Source organism: Macaca nemestrina, chromosome 6, assembly GCF_043159975.1.
Source record: "Macaca nemestrina isolate mMacNem1 chromosome 6, mMacNem.hap1, whole genome shotgun sequence".
In the NCBI taxonomy this organism is placed as follows: Eukaryota; Metazoa; Chordata; class Mammalia; order Primates; family Cercopithecidae; genus Macaca; species Macaca nemestrina.
Window position 1 is genome coordinate 105944877 of NC_092130.1, and position 18850 is coordinate 105963726.

The following is an 18850-nucleotide window of genomic DNA, read 5'->3' on the forward strand; positions in this document are numbered from 1 at the left end:
ATACTATAACTCTAATACTTATTTAGTTAATTTTGTTTAATTACATAGTATTTTATAAAGTTGTTAAACCAAGATTTAACTATTTCTTTATTGTTCAACATATTTTATTACTTTCTAATTTTGTCCAATTAGAAATTAAATGATAGAGTAAATCGCTGAATGGATTGAACATAAAACAGTCATAAATACAGACTCATTTTAATTTAAAAAATTAAAACAAAAAAAGTCTGGGCGTGGTGGCTCACACCTGTAATCCCAGCACTTTGGCAGGCAGAGGTGAGTGGATTGCCTGAGGTCACGAGTTCAAGACTAACCTGGCTAACGTGGTGAAACCGTGTCTCTACTAAAATACAAAAATTAGCTGAGCATGGTGGTAGGTGCCTATAATCCCCCGTTACCTGGGAGGCTGAGGCATGAGAATTGCTACAACCTGGGAGGCAGAGGTTGCAGTGAACTGAGATTGCACCATTGCACTCCAGCCTGGGTGATACAGTGAGACTCCATCTCAAAAAAAAAAAAGCCCTCAATAAAACCAAAAGGACCCTTTTATTCCTAGCAAAACCTAATAGTCTGGAGAACATGTGTCATGGAGCACACTTTGAAAAATACTGATACAGGCCGGGCGCGGTGGCTCAAGCCTGTAATCCCAGCACTTTGGGAGGCCGAGACGGGCGGATCACTAGGTCAGGAGATCGAGACCATCCTGGCTAACACGGTGAAACCCCGTCTCTACTAAAAAATACAAAAAACTAGCCGGGCGAGGTGGCGGGCGCCTGTAGTCCCAGCTACTCAGGAGGCTGAGACAGGAGAATGGCCCGAACCCAGGAGGCGGAGCTTGCAGTGAGCTGAGATCTGGCCACTGCACTCCAGCCTGGGCGACAGAGCGAGACTCCGTCTCAAAAAAAAAAAAAAAAAAAAAAAAAAGAAAAATACTGATACAGAAACAATTTTAGCGCTCTGAAGAACCAAAAATCTAGTCCCCTAAATTGACAGTTGAAGAAAATAATATTCAAATTCAATAAACATTGATCTGGCTACCATAGTTGATTTCAAATGTATTGGTGGTACCCAAAAGTGTCCCCATAAGGTAGTTATGCTTAAACCCCGTTAAGAAATAAAACAGGCTCTAAGAAGTTAAGTGACTTACCCAAGATCAAAAAACGGCAAGTGGTGAAGTGAGATTTGAACCCAGACCTCTTCTCTATTAATACATCCTGCTGCTTCCCTGGTCATCAACCCCGAATACATTAAACTGGTTGAATAGTAACTTCAAATATTTTCACTTTTGTGGAAGTAATGTGTTTCAAAAGTGAAGTTTAATTTGTATGGTATTTCATGTTATCTTACTATTAGCATATAAACAGTGGGAGAATAGGCCAGGCGCAGTGGCTCACACCTGTAATCCCAGCACTTTGGGAGACCAAGGCGGGCAGATCACGAGGTCAGGAGATCGAGACCATCCTGGCTAACACGGTGAAACCCCATCTCTACTAAAAATACAAAAAATTAGCCGGGCATGGTGGCAGGCACCTGTAGTCCCAGCTACTCAGGAGGCTGAGGCAGGAGAATGGCGTGAACCCGGGAGGCGGAGCTTGCATTGAGCCGAGATGGCACCACTGCACTCCAGCCTGGGCGACAGAGCAAGACTCCATCTAAAAAAGAAAAAGGAAAAGAAAAAAAAAAAAAAGTGGGAGAATATACAGTCAGCAGTCCCTGAAGTTACATTTTATTTTATTTGTTTTTAGATATAGGGTCTTGCTCTGTTGACCAGACTAGAGTGCAGTGGCATGATCACAGCTCACTGCAGGCTTGACTTCCCACCTCAGGCTCCAGTGTAGCTTGGGACTACAGGTGTGCACCACCATGTCTAGCAATTTTCTTTTTTTTTCCTTTTTTTGTAGAGATGAGGTCTCACTGTGTTGCCCAGGCTGGTCTGAACTACTAGGCTCAAGCAGTCCTCCTGCTTTGGCCTCACAAAGTGCAGGGATTACAGGCATAAGCCACCATTCCCAGCCTGAAGTTAAGTTTAAGAAACAGTGGGCAGGGATAAAAAACAAACAAAACAACAACAACAACAACAAAACCTCATTATGTTTAACTCTGAATAGCAGGAAGATGTACCCATGATGCCTGAGCTTATGTGGTGGATTGAAAAATGTTCTTAGCTAACTCTACAATTGCTTACTCTTTCCTTTTACAGCTTTTTCCCCTTGTGTTAACCAATTTCATTTTCTTCTCTGCTGCCTGCCTAATCCTGAACCACACCCTTCTTAATGCAGGCCAGAGGTTGCCCTTAATAAGCAGGAGTCTACTGCACTAGAGGTAAAACACAGCCTCCCAAGGGATTATTCTTTGATTCAATAAACATCTTCTTATCTACCTTGACAAAATAGATAAATCTCCTTTTAAAGGAAATAATCTTGTAAAAGAACCAAGATGATTTTATAAAAATCTTGAAAAAAATGGCTCCAGAATGTCTGTTAGATGTTGCTCAAACTAGGTATTTTAGACTTTTACTTTAAGTTCTATTTGAAGTCATAAATAATAAAAACTTGGTATACTCTGGTGTTAATTTCATTGAAATTCTCCAAGTAATAGAAAACAGTGGCTAAAAGTGTTGTTGGCTCTGACATCAGACATCTGGATTAAAAATCTGTCTCTGGGCCAGGGGTGGTAGCTCATGCCTGTAATCCCAGGACTTAGGGAGGCTGAGGTGGAAGGATCCCTTGAGGTCAGAAGTTCAAGACTGGCTGGCCCGAGACCCTGTTTCTACAAAAAGAATTAAAAATTAGCCTGGCAAGGTGGTACACATCTGTTGTCCCAGCTACTTTGGAGACTGAGGTGGGAGAATCACTTGAGCCTAAGAGGTCGAGGCTACAGTGAGCTGTGGATGCATTACTGCACTTCAGCCTAAGCAACAAGCAACAGAGTGAGATGCTGTCCCTTTTTTTTTTTTTTTTTTTGAGACAGAGTTTTGCTTTTTCACCCAGGTTGGATTGCAGTGGCACAATCTTGGCTTACCGCAACCTCTGCCTTCTGGTTTCAAGTGATTCTCCTGCCTCAGCCTCCTGAGTAGCTGGGATTACAGGCGCCCACCACCACACCCGACTAATTTTTGTCTTTTTAGTAGAGACGATGTTTCACTACATTGGTCAGGCTGGTCTTGAACTCTTGACCTTGTGATCCACCCACCTCGACCTTCCAAAAGTGCTGGAATTACAGACGTGAGCCACCGTGCCCAGCCTGAGACCCTGTCTCTTAAAAAAAAAATCCATCTCCACTTCTGGTTGGCTGTGTTAGTCTCTGTCTGCTTCAGTTTAGTTTTCATACTTAATAATGGTATCGTCTTGCAGAGTGTTTGTAAAGAATAAATGTAATAATCTAAGGCACTTAAAACTGTCCAGCACATGGAAAGCAGGCAACAAGTACTAGGTATTATTACATCTTTTTTTTTTTTTTTTTTTTTTTTTTGAGGCAGGGTCTCACTCTGTTGCCTAGGCTGGAGTGCAGTGGCATAATCTTGACTCACTGCAACCCCGCTTGCTGGGTTCAAGCCATTCGCCTGCCTCAGCCTCCCAAATAGCTGGGACTACAGGCGTGCACCACCACACCTGGCTAATTTTTTGTATTTTTTAGTAGAGATGGGGTTTCACCATGTTGACCAGCAGGTCTTGAACTCCTGACCTCAGGTGATCTGCCCGCCTTGGCCTCCCAAACTGCTGAGATTGCAGGCGTGAACCACCACACCCAGCCTAATGAGTTTTAATAAGTGGCCACTCTAGTGAAGATATAGAAGTTTTCCATTACCTCAGAAAACTTCCCTCATGCCCTTTGTGGTCATTTCTCCCATGCCAAGCAACCATTAATTTGTTTACCATCATTGTACGTTAGTTTTGCCAGTATTTCATACAGTATGTGCTGTTGTTTATTTATTTATTGTTTTAAATAGTGATGGGGATCTCGCTATGTTGCCCAGGCTGGTTTCCAACTCCTGGCCTCAAGTGATCCTTACCTCAGCCTCCTGAAATGCTGGGATTACAGGTGGGAGCCACCACATCTGGCCTAGTATGTGCTTTTTTTGTTAGCATAATGTCTGGGAAAGTCATTGCATATATCGGAAATGCATTGTTCTTTTTTTTTTTTTGAGACGGAGTCTCGCTCTGTCACCCAGGCTGGAGTGCAGTGGCCGGATCTCAGCTCACTGCAAGCTCCGCCTCCCAGTTTCCCGCCATTCTCCTGCCTCAGCCTCCCGAGTAGCTGGGACTACAGGCGCCGCCACCTCACCCGGCTAGTTTTTTGTATTTTTCAGTAGAGACGGGGTTTCACCGTGTTAGCCAGGATGGTCTCGATCTCCTGACCTCATGATCTGCCCGTCTCGGCCTCCCAAAGTGCTGGGATTACAGGCTTGAGCCACCGCGCCTGGCCCATTGTTCTTTACTGACAAATATATTCTGTTGTATGGACAGACCACAGTTTCTTTGTTTTACTGCAGATGGACACTTGAGTTATTTCCAGTTTTTGACAAATTGAGTGATGTATGAATATTCCTGCACACATCTTAGTATGGATATAGGGTTCTATTTCTCTTGAGTAAATCCTGAAGAATGCAGTTGCCAGGTCACATGTTTATAAGAAGCTGTCAAATTGTTTTCCACAGTGGTTGTACCATGTTTTACTCACATCACCAATGTATGAGAGTTTCAGTTACTCCACATCCTCAGCAGCACTTGGAATTGTCAGTGCTGTGAGGTAGGATCTCACTGTGGTTTAAGTTATAATTGCCTGATGACTAATGATGCTGAGCATCTTTCCATCCGTATATCTTCTTTTATGACATATCTGTTCAAATATTTTAAGGGTCTTTGTTTTTAACATTGAAAATGTATGGCATTTTGACCCTAAAAATGACTGAAATTCCTTAATACATGGTCAGATTTGTTTGGTATCTATATAAGGTTTTAATAGTGGAAGAATAGAGATCTCCACAACAAATGCAAGACCGAGATTAAATGTCTTTGGAAGTTTTGGCAAGCAGCTACTTAAACAGCAGGATATTTAGAGAAAAATGTTAGATGTATTTATACCCCCACACCCCACTTTTTTTTTAATGAGCCTTGAGAGAAGGATGAAATATTTCTAAATAGCTATAGCAAAGCAGCTGTTTTGAAATGCCTGGTGGTGAAAGTCCCTCATAACTGCACTCTGTACTGGAGGCACAAGGTTGAGCATTTCTGCTTCTCCCAACTGCTTCACTGTCACCAGGTGGGTGACTGGGGTGGTCTCCATGTGGGGAGGGTTGAGTGATACTAGTTGATCTGTAGGCATTTTTGCCAGGAGAAGTTTTCTGCAGGGAAGAAAGCAGGCATAAGTCCTCTGTGTCTGCTGTGGAGTCCTGCTAGCGTGCCAGTTTTGTTTTTCTGCCCTAAAAGCAAGTACAGTCTAACCAAACCTGGTCTGGGTGGCCCGAGGTAGGATAGGAGCTCCGTGGGTTCCACATTGGTTGATTCAAGCAACCAGGATTGAAAATATTTGGAAAAAAAAAATCCACAGTGCTCCAAAAACAAAGATGAATTTGCAGCACTCAGAATACGAGGTTAAATCCACGGGAATGAAGTGATGTATAGGCATTGTATTAGATATTATAAGTAATTTAGAGACAATTGAAAATATATATAAAGTACCCAGGAGGATGTGCCTAGATAATATGTAAATATGATACATTTTTATTAACAAATTAACAAAAAGTTTTTTGCGGTACAGTGTTGCTCTGTAGCTCAAGCTGGAGTGTAGAGGCACAGTTATGGCTCACTGCAGCCTTCACCTCCCAGACCCAAGCAATTCTCCCACCTCAGCCTCCTGAGTAGGCATGTGCCACCAGCTAATTTTTAAAAAAAATTTTGGGCCGGGTGCTGTGGCTCACGCCTGTAATCCCAGCACTTTGGGAGGCCGAGGCAGGTGTATCATGATGTCAGGAGTTTGAGACCAGCCTGACTAACATGGTGAAACCCCCTCTCTACTAAAAATACAAAAATTAACTGGGTGTGGTGGCACGCGCCTGTAATCCCAGCTACTCAGGAGGTTGAGCCAGGAGAATTGCTTGAATCCAGGAGGTGGAGGTTGCAGTGAGCCGAGATTGCACCACAGCACTCCAGCCTGGGTGACAGAGCAAGACTCTGTCTCAAAAAAAAAAAAAAAAAAAAAAAAAGTTTTTTTTTTTTTGTAGAGACAGGTTCTCACTGTATTGCCCAGGCTGGTCTCAAAGTCCTCAGCTCAAGCAATCCTCTAGCCTCAGCCTCCCAAAGCCTTGATATTACAAGTGTGAGCCACCATGCCTGGCTAAGAATTTGAAGATCCAAGGAAATACACAGGGATCCTGGAACCAGTTCCCCTTGGATTCCTTGGGATGATTGTATTTCAGTTTGTTTCTTTATTCCTCTCTTCCTTTATTCGGTTACTAAACAAGTATTTATTGAGTATGGAGTATATCTGCTCCCCACCCCCACGTGGTACCTCACTCCTGTCATCCCAGCTACTCCGGAGGCCGAGTTGGGAGAATCACTTGAGCCCACGAGTTGGAGACCAGCCTGGGCAACATGGCTAGACCCCGTCTCTCAAACAAACAAATGAAAAAACAAAACCTGGCTGGGCGCGGTGGAGTGCCTGTAATCCCAGCACTTTGGGAGGCCGAGGCAGGTGGATCACCTGAGGTCAGGAGTTCAAGACCAGCCTGACCAACATGAAGAAACCCCATCTCTACTAAAAAAAAAATAGAAAATTAGCCGGGCATGGTGGCGCATGGCTGTAATTCGAGATACTTGGGAGGTTGAGGCAGGATAATCGCTTGAACCCGGGAGGCGGAGGTTGTGGTGAGTCAAGATTGCACCGCTGCACTCCAGCCTGGGCAACAAGAGCAAAGCTCCGTCTAAAAAAGAAAAGAGTTCTGAAATATTAAATATTTATAATTAGATTGCAAGGGCATTTATGTACGAGTGCATTCCTGGGATATTCATGCCTGTATAATACAGGAAGAAACTTTTTTCCCTGAAAAATTCAGCTTTATTATACAGTTATGCACCAAATTATGTTTCAGTCAGTGACAGACCACATAGAGAGTGGTAGTCCCATAAGATACTATTGTATTTTTACTGTTCCTTTTCTATGTTTAGGTATGTTTACATACACAAATATTGACCCATGTGTAACGATTTCCTACAGTGCTATAACATGCTATACAACATTTCCTATTCAGTGCTATAACATACTATACATGTTTGTAGACTAGGAACTATAGGCTAAGCCATGTAGCCCAGGGGTATAGTAGGCTGTACTATCTAGGTTTGTATATGTATGCTCTATGATGTTCACACAATGACAAAATTGCCTAACAACACATTTCTCAGAATGTATTCCCATCATTAAGTGACACATGACTTTACTGATGGGTTTTTTTCATTTTGTTAGGTTTTTTGTTTTTTTAATTGTAAATTGACAGATTATAGCTGTCTATATTTATGGGGTACAAAGTGATGTTATGATTATGAATCAATGTGGAATAATTAAATCAAGTTGATTAACATATCCGTCATCTCAAATACTTAATCATTTTTGTGGTGAGAATATTTGAAATTTATTCTATGAGCAATTTTGAAATGTACAATACATTTTTGTTATATTCACCGTGCTGTGAAATGTATTGCAAAGGAAAAAACCTTATTCTTTCTGTCTAACTAGGACTTTGTGCCCTTTGACCATCATCTCCCCATTCCTCCCATCCCCCAGCCTCTGGTAACCACCATTTTTCTTCTCCTTTGAGTTTGTTTTTTATTTTATTTTATTATTATTATTATTATTTTGAGATGGAGTGTCGCTCTCGCCCAGACTGGAGTGCAGTGGTGCAATCTTGGCTCACTGCCAGCTCCGCCCCCTGGGTTCACGCCATTCTTCTGCCTCAGCCTCCTGAGTACCTGGGACTAAAGGCACCCGCCACCATGCCCAGCTAATTTTTTTGTATTTTAGTAGAGGCGGGGTTTCACCATGTTAGCCATGATGGTCTCGATCTTCTGCCCTCAGGATCCGCCCACCTTGGCCTCCCAAAGTGCTGGGATTACAGGCGTGAGCCACCGTGCCTGGCTGATTGTTTTTTATTTTGTACATAAGGGAGAACATGTGGTATTTGTCTTTCTGTGCCTGGCATGTTACACCTTGCATAATGTTTTCCAGTTCCATCCATGGTGTCCCAAATGACTGGATTTCCTTCTTTGTCAAGGCTGACTAGTATTCCATTGTATATACACACACACACACACACACACACACACACACACACACCCCACACACCTATTTTCTTCACCTATTCCTCTTTGATGGACACTTAGGTTGGTTCCATATTTTGGCTATTGTAAACAGTGCTACAGTGAACATGGGAATGCGGACGTCTCTTTGACATACTGATTTCAAATCAGTTTTGGGTAAATACCCAGAAGTGGGATTGCTGGATCTACTGACGGTTTCCTAACTACTCTTCTTCTTAACTACAGACAACCCGTTTTTTTCTTATGATAAAGACGGCATTTGGCTCATGAGCAAGGTGGCGAGGTCATCAAGTGAGTCGGACGTGCAGCTCTGGGAAACAGAAGAGGATGACATGACAGAAGGTGATTTAGGGTATGGCCTCGGAAGGAAACCTGGTGGGATTTATGAAGTAGAAGTTTCACATAGGTCTAGAAAAAGATCAGATGGAAGGAACTTTAGCCCTCCTCCATTTCCGAGAAAGGGAGAAGAAAGAAGTGAAGCGAGTTTTCAGTATTCCAAGCATAAGAGCCTGCAAGATACATTCCCTCAAGTGTCCAGAATGTCCAATTACAGACGACAAAGTAGCACTGGTAAGAATGCTGAATTTCCTCTCCTTCCTTTCTCCTGTGAATAGTATCAAAGGTATAACCCTTCCAAAATCTAAAATAAATAACCATATTGGATTTTAGATTTTTTTCTTTTTTTTTTTCTAGACGGAGTCTTGCTCTGTCACCCAGGCTGGAGTGCAGTGGCACACGATCTCGGCTCACTGCAACCTCTGCCCCCTGGGTTCAAACAATTCTCCTGCCTCAGCCACTGGAGTAGCTGGGATTACAGGCACGCACCACTACACCTGGCTAATTTTTGTTTTTAGTAGAGGCAAGGTTTCACCATCTTGGCCAGGCTGGTCTCAAACTCCTGACCTCAAGCGATTTGCCCGCCTTGGCCTCCCAAAGTGCTGGGATTACAGGCGCGAGCCACCGCACCCAGTCTTTAGAAATTTATCTTTATTCATCTCTTGGTATTGGTGGTAGTACAAAAGTAGTTGATGTTTATATTTCTAAATATTGTACAACTTTGAAGTACAGTAGTTTTATACATCTAATATATTTGTTAATGATATCTGTAAATGATTACCAACCTTGCTTTTTTTTGTGATGTACTTTTTTTTGTAGTCAATAAGTATTTATTGGGCATCATTAGGTGTCAGGCACAGGTCTAATTTCTGAGAATAATATGAGTAAACAAAATAGACAAAAGCCCTAATGTCATGGATTTCACATTCTAATAGAGGAGATAGAAAATAAACCTGTGGGCCAGGCGCAGTGGCTGGGATCTTTGGGAAAGGAGTGTTCCAGGAAGAACAGAGATGCTTCTGGTTATTTTAGGGATGTCATGAAACTCTCAAAAATTGTCAAAACCGTTTGTCTTAACTTATCATAACCAAAAAGAAATTATACCTTACCTTATGGAAATAATAAAATTTAACATATTGTGATATAATGTTACAACTCCAAAATGATCAGGAATCTGTGGATAAGCCCATGCCTGTACCATGGCACCAGCTGTTATCTGGCTAAATCTTATGTAATCAATGTTGCAAAACTTCCTCTTCTGAAACTTCCCCACAAAGTTGAACAAACACAAATTAGAACAACGTAAGAGTGATTTAAGAAACATGGTTTCAGATTTACAAAAATACGTGGTAGCTCAGGGTTCATCCCCATCCTTCAAAATCCCTCTTGAAATTAGAATGGGGTTATTTTTATATTTTTCTTCCAATTCCTTATTGTGTATAGAGAATGGATACTGTTTTGCAAGGAAAATGTTGAAAACTGAGCATGATGCTAAGATGCCTTTATAAAAACATGCAGAGGCCAGGTATGGTAGCTCACGCCTGCAATCCCAACACTTTGGGAGGCCGGGGTGGGTGGATCACGAGGTCAGGAGTTTGAGACCAGCCTGGCCAAGATGGTGAAACCCCGTCTCTACTAAAAATACAAAAAAATTAGCTGAGCGTGGTGGCAGGAGCCTGTAATCCCAGCTACTTGGGAGGCTGAGGCAGGAGAATCACTTGAACCTGGGAGGCGGGGGTTGCATTGAGCCAAGATCACACCACTGCACTCTAGCCTGGGCGACAGAGCAAGACTCCATCTCAAACCAACCAACAAACAAACAAAAAACATGAAGAAACACTGGGGTATAAATAAGATTTAAATAGTAATAGTATGAGTTCCCATTTTGTTGGGTTATGAACTTTTCTTTGTATCAAAGTTGGTCCTATCACTAATAGATAATTTCCCAAATACCACAAATTTAATGGCTTAAAACAACACAAATTTATTATTTTACAGTTCTGCAGGTCAGAAGTGCCAAAGAGGCTATGTGTGGTAGCTGATGCCTATAATCCCAGCATTTTGGGAGGCTGAGGTGGGAGAATTGCTTGAGGCCAGGAGCTCGAGACCAGCCTGGTCAACACAGAAAGACCACAACTCCACAGAAAAAATGTTTAAAAATTAGCCAGGTGTAGTAGTGTGCACCTGTAGTCCCAGCTACCTGAGAAGCTGATGCAGGAGCACTGCAGCCTAAGCAATAAAGCAAGACCCTCTCTCTGTGGAAAAAAAAGTCCCAAATAAATTTCACTGGGCTAAAGCCAGGGTGTTGGCAGGGTGTGTTCCTTCTGGAGATTCGGTGGGGAGACTCTACTCCCTTGCCTTTTCTAGCTCCAGAGGCTACTGCATTCCTTGGCTCATGGCCCCCTCCCCATCTTCAAAGTCAACAATGGCTGAGTCTTTCTCACATCATATCACTCTGTCATTGACCTTCTCGTCTCCCGCTTTCATTTATAAGGACTCTTATGAGTACACTGGACCCACCTGGATAATCCGGAGTACTCTCCTGTCTCAAAATCCTTAATCTCATCACATCTGCAAATTCCTTTTGCCATGTGTTCACAGCTTCTGGGAATTGGCATGTGGACATAATATTCTGCCTACCACAAGTATTAATAGAACAGAACTTGTCACTGCCAACCCAGCGTCATTCTGTCCCTCCTTGGAAGCCTGTATCATCCATCACAGTACAAACATGATTTAGGTTTTGCCTTAGATACTGTCATGTTAATGAAATTTCACAATAGTAAAGAAAGTTGTTTTGAGAAATATTTTTTCAAAGTAAACATTCTTCTCAAAAAAATTTTTTTTACTTCCTATACTCTCTTGCTTATAATTTACCACTTTAATTTTTTTTTTTTTTTTTAACTGCCATTGAGGCAGAAAGGAAAATGAAGCTCTTAGGAAGCTCAGTTTAACTTCTCAATTGATCACATTAAGGAAGAAATAATTGAAGTTACAGGACTCTTCTAGTCATTCTTTTTGGAAAGAAATAAAATCTAGGTTTCTTTTTTTTTTTTGAGACAGAGTTTTGCTCTTGTTGCCCAGGCTGGAGTGCAATGGTGCGATCTCAGTGCACTGCAACCTCTGACTCCCGGGTTCAAGCGATTCTCATGCCTCAGCTTCCTGAGTAGCTGGGATTAGAAGCGCCTGCCACCATTCCCAGCTAATTTTTGTATTTGTTAGTAGAGATGGGGTTTCACCATGTAGGCCAGGCTGGTCTTGAACTCCTGACCTCAGATGATCCACCCTTCTCAGCCTCCCAAAGTGCTAGGATTACAGGTGTGAGCCACCGCACCCGGCCTTTTGTTTTGTTTTTGAGACAGAATCTTGCTCTGTTGCCTAGGTTGGAGTACAGTGGCGCAATCACGGCACACTGTAACCCCCCTCTCCCGGGTTCAAGCAGGATTCTCCTGCTTCAGCCTCCCAAATAGCTGGGACTACAGGTGTGCACCACCATGCCTGACTAACTTTGTATTTTTAGTAGAGACAGGGTTTCACCACATAGACAGGCTAGTCTTGAAGTCCTGACCTCAGGTGATCTGCCTGCCTCAGCCTCCCAAAGTGCTGGGATTACAGGTGTGAGCCACCGTGCCCAGCCTTCAGGTTATTATTTTTATTATTTTTATTTTTTTGAGAAAAAAAATAAAATTTTTTTTTCTCCTGTCGCTCAGGTGGAGTCTAATGGTGAGATCTCGGCTCACTGCAACCTCTGCCTCCCGGGTTCAAGCAATTCTTCTGCCTTGCTCTCTTGAGTAGCTGGGACTACAGGCAGGCACCACCACGCCCAGCTAATTTTTATATTTTTAATAGAGATGGGGTTTCACCATATTGGCCAGGCTGGTCTTGAACTCCTTACCTCAAGTGATCCACCTGCCTCGGCGTCCCAAAGTGCTGGGATTATAGGCGTGAGCCACTGCGCCCAGCCAAAGTTATTTCTTATATATTTATACCACTACATCATTCAAGCTTAAGCCTAAACAACAAAATCTATTTATTTTACTCACCAATATTCATGTTTTTCTATATTTTTATTTGAATGTAGTAATTAACCAACACATTAACATCTGCTTTATTTGAGAGTCCCGGTTTGTTTTTTTAGATGGTCTTGCTCTGTTGCTCAAGCTGGAGGATAGTGGTACAGTCATAGCTCACTGCAGCCTCGAACTCCTGGACTCAAGTGATCCTCCCACCTCAGTTTCCCACGTAGCTGGGACTACCAGCACATCACCATGTCTAGCTAATTTTTTATTTTACATTTCGTAGAGATGGAGGTCTTGTTGCCTAGGCTTGTTTCTAACTCCTGGCCTCAAGCGATCCTTAGGATCTATGTAAAAATTTTTTGTATTCCAAAGTACAGTATGTGTTTTTCATTTGTGAAATGCTTTACACTCATATTTTTACCATAGTATGGTCTGTTAAAAAATTTTTTTTGAAACAGAGTCACTGTGTTGCCCAGGCTAGAATACAGTGTCACAATCTCCGCTCACTGCAACCTCCGCCTCCTGGGTTCAAGCGATTCTCCTGTCTCAGCCTCTCAAGTAGCTGGGACTACAGGCAGGCACCACCATGCCAAGCTAATTTTTGTATTTTTAGTACAGACGGGGTTTCACTATGTTGACCAAGCTGGCCTTGAACTCATGACATCAAGTGATCTGCCCGCCTAGGCCTCCCAAATTGCTGGGATTTCAGGCGTGAGCCACCGCACCTGGTGGTCTATTATAATTTTCTTCTCTTTGCAATTTAGGGGATGCCTGTATTGGGTAATTTGTAAACAAATGTCCTATGTTTAATTAGTTAAAAAATTCAAAATTTTCCCCCTAATAGATTCTTTTCTCCCCCGCAAATAGATTCGAATTCAGAATTGTCAAATGAAGAATTAAGGCAATGTCTTCATGAAACTTTAGAGGTAGGTACTACAAAAATTCTCGGTTTAGTTGGGTCCCAGCAGTGGCTGCAGTGCTCTCGTCTTCTGCGGCTCTGTGTGCCCTCTCCTTTTCGCTTCCGGAAACATGGCCTCTGGTGTGGCTGTCTCTGATAGTGTCATCAAGGTGTTCAACGACATGAAGGTGTGTAAGTCTTCAATGCCAGAGGAGGTGAAGAAGCGTAAGAAGGCGGTGCTCTTCGGCCTGAGTGAGGACAAGAAGAACATCATCCTGGAGGAGGGCAAGGAGATCCTGGTGGGCGATGTGGGCCAGACTGTCGACGACCCTTATGCCACCTTTGTCAAGATGCTGCCAGATAAGGATGGATTGCTGCTACGCCCTCTGTGACGCAACCTCTGGGACCAAGGAGAGCAAGAAGGAGGACCTGGTGTTTATCTTCTGGGCCCCTGAGCCTGTGCCCCTTAAGAGCAAAATGATCAATACCAGCTCCAAGGACGCCATCAACAAGAAGCTGACAGGGATCAAGCAAGAATTACAAGCAAAATACTATGAGGAGGTCAAGGACCACTGCACCCTGGCAGAGAAGCTGGGGGCAGTGTGGTCATCTGCCTGGAAGGCAAGCCTTTGTGAGCCCTTTCTGGCCCCCTGCCTGGAGCATCTGGCAGCCCCACACCTGTCCTCGGGGGTTGCAGGTTGCCCCCTTCCTGCCAGATAGGAGGGGCTGGGGGCATCCCAGCAGAGGAAGGGCAGTCCCTTCACCCCAGTTGCCAAACAGACCCCCCACTGCCTGGATTTTCCTTCTCCCTGCATCCCTGATGGTTCTGGCCTTCCCGAACTGCTTTTGAGCTTCTAATTCCTCTTGGGTTGAAGCAGACCAAGTTCCCCCCAGGCACCCCAGTTGTTGGGGGGGGCCTGTATTTTTTTTTAACAACACCCCCACTCCCCACCTGTTCCTCCCACTTCCCTTGCTGCTGACTCGTAACCGCAATAATGACTCTGTGCTTGTCTGTTTAGTTCTGTGTATAAATGGAATGTTGTGGAGATGACCCCTCCCTGTGCTGGCTGGTTCCTCTCCCTTTTCCCCTGCTCACTGCTACTCATGCAAGCAGGACCAGTAAGAGACTTTTGATTAAAAAAAAAAAAAATTCTCAAGTGAATAAAGTCCATTGATAGATACTTTGTTTAAATGGTACTAAATCTGTGGGGAAGGCAAATTTTGGCTTTCCAGATATTCTTGCTGAACCACACTCGAGAGCTCATCCTTTTCAACTGGCCTCCTCTGTTTCTTATCCACCTCATCTCTTAAAGAAGCTACTTATGTAAACATGCCCACCAGTTCTCCTTTCCACCCCACTTCTCTTATCTCCTCCTTGAGAAAGTAAGATCACTTCCTTCCACCTGCTTTCCCCGTATGTGTGGCTTCAAACAATCTGACTTAATTTCACCTCATTAAAGTCAGAAGCCCAGAGTCTCCAGCGGCCTGAGGAGCCCACTGCCTTGGTGGGAATTGCAGTTTCTGCGAGGGGTGCCTGTCCTTTGGGAAATAGGAAGCCCACCTTAGTGTGTGTTTGGGACTCTTCCTGTGAAAGCTACTGTATTCGGCTGCCGAGACAAAGTACCACAGACCGGTGGCTTAAAACAACAGAAATCTATTTGCTCTCAGTTCTGGAGGCTGAAGTTTGAAACCAAAGTTTCAGCAGGCCGTTCTCCCTCTGAAGGCTTTAGAGGAGAGTCCTTTGCCTCTTCCTAGCTTCTGATGCTTGCTGTAGTCGTTGGTGTTCCTTGGCTGGTAGCTGCAGAAATCCAGCCTCTGCCTGTCACATGGACTTCTCCCTATGAATCTGGGTCCAAATTTCCCTCAATTTATAAGGACACTAGTCATTGGATTGGGGCCGGCAGCTGCCTCCTTACCTTGAGTCCCTACATAAGGAACTGCAACCTCAGTATGTAAACAACATGAAAGCCAACTGGGGCTGGGGGCAGTGTCTCACGCCTGTAATCCCAGCACTTTGGGAGGCCAAGGTCAGTGGATCATTTGAGGTCAGGAGTTCGAGACCAGCCTGGCCAATATAGTGAAACCCCTGTCTCTACTAAAAATACAAAAATTATCCAGGCAGTAGTGGTGCATGCCTGCAATCCCAGCTACTTGGGAGGCTGAGGCAGGAGAATCACTTGAGCCTGGGAGGTGGAGGTTGCAGTGAGTCGAGATCATGCCACTGCACTCCAGCCTGGGCAACCGAGTGAGACTCTGTCTCAAAAACCTCCCTGGTTCAAGCAATTCTCATGCCTGAGCCTCTGGAGTAGCTGGGTTTACAGGTGTGAGCCACCATGCCCAGCTATTTTTTTTTTAAATTGAGACAGAGTCTCGCTCTGTCACTCAGACTGGAGTGCAGTGACTTAGTCTTGGCTCACTGCAACCTCCGCCTCCTGGGTTCAAGCGATTCTCCTGTCTGAGCCTCCAGAGTAGCTGGGATTACAGGCGTGCGCCACCATGCCCGGCAAATTTTTTGTATGTTTAGTAGAGATGGGGTTTCACCATGTTAGCCAGGCTGGCCATGAACTCCTGACCTGAGGTGATCCACCCACCTTGGACTCCCAAAATGCAGGGATTACAGGTGTGAGCCACCTCACCTGGCCGAGGCTTTCAATTTTAGTATGTCTGGTTCACTCACTAAGTCTAGAAGAATTTTCAGCCTCATTTGTAAGTGCTTTGAGCCAAGGGTAAATGTAGACTAGCCAAACTGATAATTTTAGGTTTGCATATCTTGCAGATAGGAAGACTAATTTTCTTTCTGTCCTCAGGAGGTAGAAATTTTAAAAACTGAACTTGAGGCATCTCAAAGACAACTCAGAGGTAAAGAGGAAGCATTGAAAATTCTTCAAAGCATGGTAAGAAGTTGTTTTTAAACTTTCACCACTTACACATTCCAATAATAATGTTGATATGGTTTTAAGTTTTAAAACCAAAACAGAAGGACTTAATATAGTTGAAGGTTTTTTTAGGTATGTATATTTTTAAGAACTTTATAATTTATATATCATGAAATTCACATGTAAATATACACTACAATTCATTTTTACTAGATATAAGATATAAGAGTTGTACCACCATCACTATAATCTAATTTTAGAGTATTTCCAACACCAAAAAAGGGACCTGGTGCCCATCAGCAGTCATTCCTTATTCCCACCCCTATCCCCAGTAATCTACTTTCTGTTTGTACATTTGCCTTTTCTATTTAATATAAATAGAATCATAAGATATGTGACTGGATTCTTTTGCACTGGGATTCTTTTAGTTAGCATGTTTTAGAGGTTCATACATGTTGTAGCATGTATCAGTACTTTCTTCCTTTTTATTGCCAAGTAATACTCCATTGTGTAGATGCACCATGTTTTGCTTATGCATTCACCAGTTGATGGACATTTGGGTGGTGTATTAGTCCATTTTCATGCTGCTGATAAAGACATACCCAAGACTGGGGGGAAAAAGGTTTAATTGGACTTACAGTTCCGCATGGCTGTGAAGGCCTCAGAATCATGACGGGAGGTGAAAGGCACTTCCTACGTGGCAGTGGCAAAAGAAAATGAGGAAGATGCAAAAGTGGAAACCCCTGATAAAACCATCAGATCTCATGAAACTTATTTACTACCATGAGAACAGTATGGGGGAAACCACCCCCATGATCCAAATTATCTCCCACTGGGTCCTTCCCACAACATGTGGGAATTATGGGAGTATAATTCAAGATGAGATTTGGGTAAGGACACAGAGCCAAACCATATAATTCTGCTCTGGCTCCTCCAAGTCTCATGTCCTCACATTTCAAAACCAATGATGCCTTCCCAACAGTCCCCCAAAGTCTTAAATCATTTCAGCATTAACCCAAAAGTCCACAGTCCAAAGTCTCATCTGAGACAAGGCAAGTCCCTTCTGCCTATGAGCTGGTAAAATCAAAAGCAAGCTATTTACTTCCTAGATACAATGGGGATGTAGGTATATAGCCATTCCAAATGGGAGAAATTGGCCAAAACAAAGGGGTTACAGGGCCCATGCAAGTCCAAAATCCAGTGAGGCAGTCAAATTTTAAAGCTCCAAAATGATCTCCTTTGACTCTAGGCCTCACATCCAGGTCACATTGATTCAACAGGTGGGTTCCCATGGCCTTGGGCAGCTCCACCCCTGTGGCTTAGCAGGGTACAGTCTCCCTCCTGGCTGCTTTCACGGGCTGGCATTGAGTGTCTGTGGCTTTTCCAGGTGCACAGTGTAAGCCATGGGTGGATCTACCATTCTGGGGTCTGGAGGACGGTGGCCCTCTTCTCATAGCTCCACTAGGCAGTGCTGCAATAGGGCCTCGGTGTGGGGGCTCCAACCCCACATTTCCCTTCTGTAGTACCCTAGCAGAGGTTCTCCATGAGAGCCCCATCCCTGCAGGAAACTTCTGCCTGGACATCCAGGCATTTCCATACATCTTCTGAAATGTAGTGGAGGTTCCCAAGCCCCGATTCTTTACTTCTGTGTACCCACAGGCTCAACATCACGTGGAAGCTGCCAAGGCTTGCGGCTTGCACCCCCTATATTCACAGACTGTGCTGTACCTTGGCTGCTTTCAGCCACCGCTGGAGTGGCTGGGACATAGGGCACCAAGTCCTTAGACTGCGCACAGCACGGGGACCCTGGGCCCTGCCCATGAAATCATTTTTTCCTCCAAGACTTCTGGCTCTGTGATGGGAGAGGCTGCTGCAAAGGTCTCTGACATGCCCTGGAGACATTTTCCCCATTATCTTGGGGATTAACATTTGGCTCCTTATTACTTATGCAAATATTTGCAGCTAGCTTAAATTTATCCTTAGAAAATGGGATTTTCTTTTCTATTGCATTGTCAGGCTGCAAATTTTCCAAACTTTTATGCTCTGCTTCCCTTTTAAAACGTAATACCTTTAACAGTACCCAAGCCACCTCTTGAATGCTTTGCTGCTTAGAAATTTCTTCCACCAGATACTCTAAATCATCTCTCTCAAGTTCCACAAATCTCTAGGGCAGGGGCAAAATGCCACAAATCTCTTTGCTAAAACATAACAAGAGTCACCTTTGCTCCAGTTCTCAACAAGTTCTTCATCTCCATCTGAGACCACCTCAGCCTGGATTTCATTGTCCATATCATTATCAGTGTTTTTGTCAAAGACACTCAACAAATATCTAGAAACTTCCAATCTTTCCTACATTTTCCTGTCTTCTTCTGAGCCCTCCAAACTGTCCCAATCTCTGCCTGTTACCCA

At 43.7% G+C, this 18850-nt stretch overlaps 1 protein-coding gene and 1 pseudogene across 7 annotated transcripts in view; both read left to right on the forward strand.

Moving 5' to 3' along the window:
• The window catches only part of LOC105475193 (coiled-coil domain containing 125), a 52804-nt gene that overhangs the window by 4402 nt on the left and 29552 nt on the right, over positions 1 to 18850 (forward strand). For 4 of the 7 annotated variants that reach the window (XM_011730271.3, XM_011730270.3, XM_071098841.1 and 1 more), the window contains exons 2-4: positions 8538 to 8882; positions 13535 to 13593; positions 16373 to 16459. In XM_011730271.3, coding sequence (XP_011728573.2) covers positions 8579 to 8882; positions 13535 to 13593; positions 16373 to 16459 — 450 coding nt within the window. In that variant the 5' untranslated portion in view covers positions 8538 to 8578. Of the gene's footprint in view, positions 1 to 5192; positions 5263 to 8537; positions 8883 to 13534; positions 13594 to 16372; positions 16460 to 18850 lie in introns of those variants that run through there. The other 3 variants (XM_011730274.3, XM_011730272.3, XM_071098843.1) reach the window with 3 other exon arrangements.
• Positions 13600 to 16365, forward strand: LOC105475192 (cofilin-1 pseudogene; annotated as a pseudogene).